General features: G+C 41.4%; 1 protein-coding gene across 1 annotated transcript in view; it reads left to right on the top strand.

The window, feature by feature from the left end:
• Positions 1 to 3,279, top strand: part of TERT (telomerase reverse transcriptase) — a 127,147-nt gene that overhangs the window by 94,898 nt on the left and 28,970 nt on the right. The window contains exons 13-14 of the mRNA XM_018569233.1: positions 398 to 524; positions 623 to 684. Of these exons, the coding sequence (XP_018424735.1) occupies positions 398 to 524; positions 623 to 684 (189 nt within the window). The remainder of the gene's footprint in view (positions 1 to 397; positions 525 to 622; positions 685 to 3,279) is intronic.

The raw sequence follows: 3,279 nt of genomic DNA, 5'->3' as shown, positions 1-3,279 counted from the left end.
GGGGGGTTGGGGGGAAGAGGGTGCACACTTGCCCACAGAATACAATTAATTGGGTGGCTCTATAGCTGCCTGAGCATTTGTATGTAACAGCCATCTCTAGCAGGAAGTTGGGAAGTACGTTTAATGTGGGTAATGTGGGTCACCCACATCCAAGAAGCAGCCATCCGGTCGTTGTATTTGAAGTGTTTGATATCCTTTTAACAAACCAACCTGATATACAGGAATATGAGGGCCTACGTATATGTCATTAAGTTTTTTATGAAACTACTCCCTCCTGCTGCAAGGCGTATTGTTTCATTTTTAGCCATATCATTTTCTGATGTAAAATCCTTTTTTATAAAAATTATTATTTAGTTTGTCTATATAATGGCTTACACATGTTTAATTATTCCTACAGATATTCTTGCACTTCAATTCGATCCAGTCTAACATTTTGCTATTACAAGGCAAGAGGCAGTGCTTTGAAAAATAAACTTATAAAAGTTCTTCAACTTAAATGTCACAGTCTCATCCTTGACCTTGAAGTAAGTCTGTCTTTAGAAATGTAATATAAACAATAAAGAGCAAAACACATTTCTGGTATTGTACAATCTCACAAACTAATATTTGTATTAAACTGTAGATAAACAGCCTTCGAACTGTGTGCATCAATGTTTACAAGATATTATTAATCCAGGCTTACAGGTATGTAGAAATCAAATGGTTATCCTTTACTTAACACAAACATACTAATTATTCAATGATTTTCTATTTTGCTACTGTATTTGAAATAAATGTTTGGCAGCATAGATGATGTCAGGTTTGCACACAAATGAAAAACATACCATGAACTTGGCTATTTTGGCAGTAATAATGTGCACAATGGGTATAGCTATTTAATAATATTAATAATATTTTTTTTTTTGCTACATGTGTCCCTGTCAACAGGACACAGGCAGCAATACCTTTTTTATCATATGGAGGAATTATTATTAAGATTTCCCTTACCTCCTGTGCGAGCACCAGGACAAGAAGTAAGGAGAGATTAACCCAGTCTAGATATGGACCGCAAGCAAGTTGTAATCTTTCCCCTCTTTTGTCAAAAAAAGGCATTTTATAGTATAGATACCTAATCTCTAATCCAATCATTTTGTATTCGTTTTAAAGACTACAGTTCTCCTGCTTAACTGCTTTAGTTCCCATACCTTTTTATAACCTTTATAGACCAGAGAATCTTTTGCAATTTAACTGTAGACTTATTGATACAGCTATAGCTTTGTCTTTGCGTATGATACCAAGTAACACATTTGTAATTTTAGGGTCAAACAGGCTTTCTTTTGAAAGTATTGTCTTGCACAAATTTTATATAAATTCTTAAGACAAAAGTACATTAGAAAATTAGGGCTGGTAATGATTAAAAATTTCCTGTTTGATTAATCGAATTTTTTTTTAATCGATTAATTTCGATTAATTATAACGCACATACACATCCAACTACATTGGCCTATACACATACATCACAGCAATAAAGTAGTAAAATGAACTAGGGTCACACTAATCCAGCACGTTATTCGGACTCCTCCCCCCTTCCCTTCGTTAGCCGACAGAGCCACTTGTGGAAGGGGGGAGGAGTCCGGTGACGTCACCGGATCTCCGACGGAAGACCCGGAAGCCGGCGGAGAGGTGAGTACGGAGCCAAAGAACTTTATAATTGATCACAAAGAACTTTGATCGATCAAAAAAATTTACGATTAATCGTTAATTTCCGCAGCCCTATACAAAATACAAACTATTATCGGTCATCTGTCCTTATTATGACACTAACCTTACATTTCTCTTCTGTTCATTAAATGATACAGTGGAGAGCTTGAATTTCTGAGCCATAGGTGGGTGGTGTCTGGTAGATTCCTGTAAAATGTTTTCAACTAGCATGTTTCGCAGTCCTCTCCCTTTTGACGAGTCGTTGTTCAGAAATGTACTGCACTTGTTAGGAATTGGTAGGATTCCTCTTAAACTTTGTTTTTCTGTGGCCGACCTTGCCTTTTTCCCTGGCATGGCCGTGATGCTAGTCTGTCAAACATTTGTGGAATGGACTAGACTCCTGCAGCCTCCATTTACATTCCTCTTATTTTAAGCAACACTGCGGTGGTGCAGTGCTTAGAGAGGGTACATCAGGTCATCAATGAGGTGCTGAAAGCACATGGCGGCTGCCCTACCCTATCACAGAGTGGGTTAGTGGGGGATTTTTCTGCTCTTATGTCCCATACAATCTTTTATAAGAGGATATGCTGAGTACTCCTTGGTTAATGTGTTGGGAGGTGGAGCAGACATGTATACGTGTTTGACTGCACATGTCATTTGATGGACAGAATTTTTTCGTTGGTACCTTGGACACCCGCGTTAAGGATATCTGCATGGGTAAGAGCCCATTTCTGCCCCAGCAGAGTAGCCCGTGTCTTAAGCTGGGAGGACTTTTCTCCTCATTCCCTCTGGACATATGGGAAGAGATGCCTCTGTTACTTTGAGCTTCATCTCACAATGGTGTACTTTAGTCAGGAGTCAACTTTGTTACAACCCTGAGCCTCTGTATCCTCCAAACCTGTTGTCAAGTCTTCTTTAGCCTGTGTATGGAAATTGAGATGCACCTGTTCACTTGTTCGGGGGGATGTCTGTAAAGGTGCCCATACACTGTACTATTATCGTACGAGAATCGCGGAAAATTCCGCGATCGTACGATAATCGCAAAGTGTATGGAAGGTGTGCGACCGTTTCTACTGCACGTCTTCCGTCGAACAAGCAGGCTGGAAAACGATTCTCTGTGGGTTAGTAACCTGCTTGTTCGACAACTGCCGAACGGGCCGGTGTGCAGCATTGCTGCAGCGGCCAAGAGGGGAGAGATTAAGTGCTTGCAGATTAAAAATGTCCAAAAGATGTGGACTGGGAGGGGGGGCTCTTTAATACTGCTCTGATCACAACGTTGAGCGATTCCCTCTCTCTCCTCCCGACTGCTGAAGCTTCAGCTCCACGAGGTGGGCACTCAGAGAGGCGGCTCTGATCGCACCTGTCAGCGTTCCCTCTGTCTCCTCCGGCCGCTGCAGCTCCCCCCCCCCCCCCCATGTGATAGCGTTTGGAGGTGACAGGTTCTCGTTATGGAGCCTGCCCTTCAATACAGAAGATCGACCACAGCATTGTGCTTGATCTTCTGTATAGCCTTACTTTTGACAGCTGAGATAGGTGGTACTGTGAGTATAGTGCTCCTGTCCCACTGATCAGAGAGCAGATCAGAATCGGAATGAATGG

The sequence above is a fragment of the Nanorana parkeri genome, unplaced genomic scaffold (assembly GCF_000935625.1).
Source record: "Nanorana parkeri isolate BGI_ZX_2015 unplaced genomic scaffold, ASM93562v1 scaffold1309, whole genome shotgun sequence".
Classification (NCBI taxonomy): domain Eukaryota; kingdom Metazoa; phylum Chordata; class Amphibia; order Anura; family Dicroglossidae; genus Nanorana; species Nanorana parkeri.
Note: the sequence above shows the minus strand (reverse complement) of the source record. Positions and strands in the feature narration are given on the sequence as shown.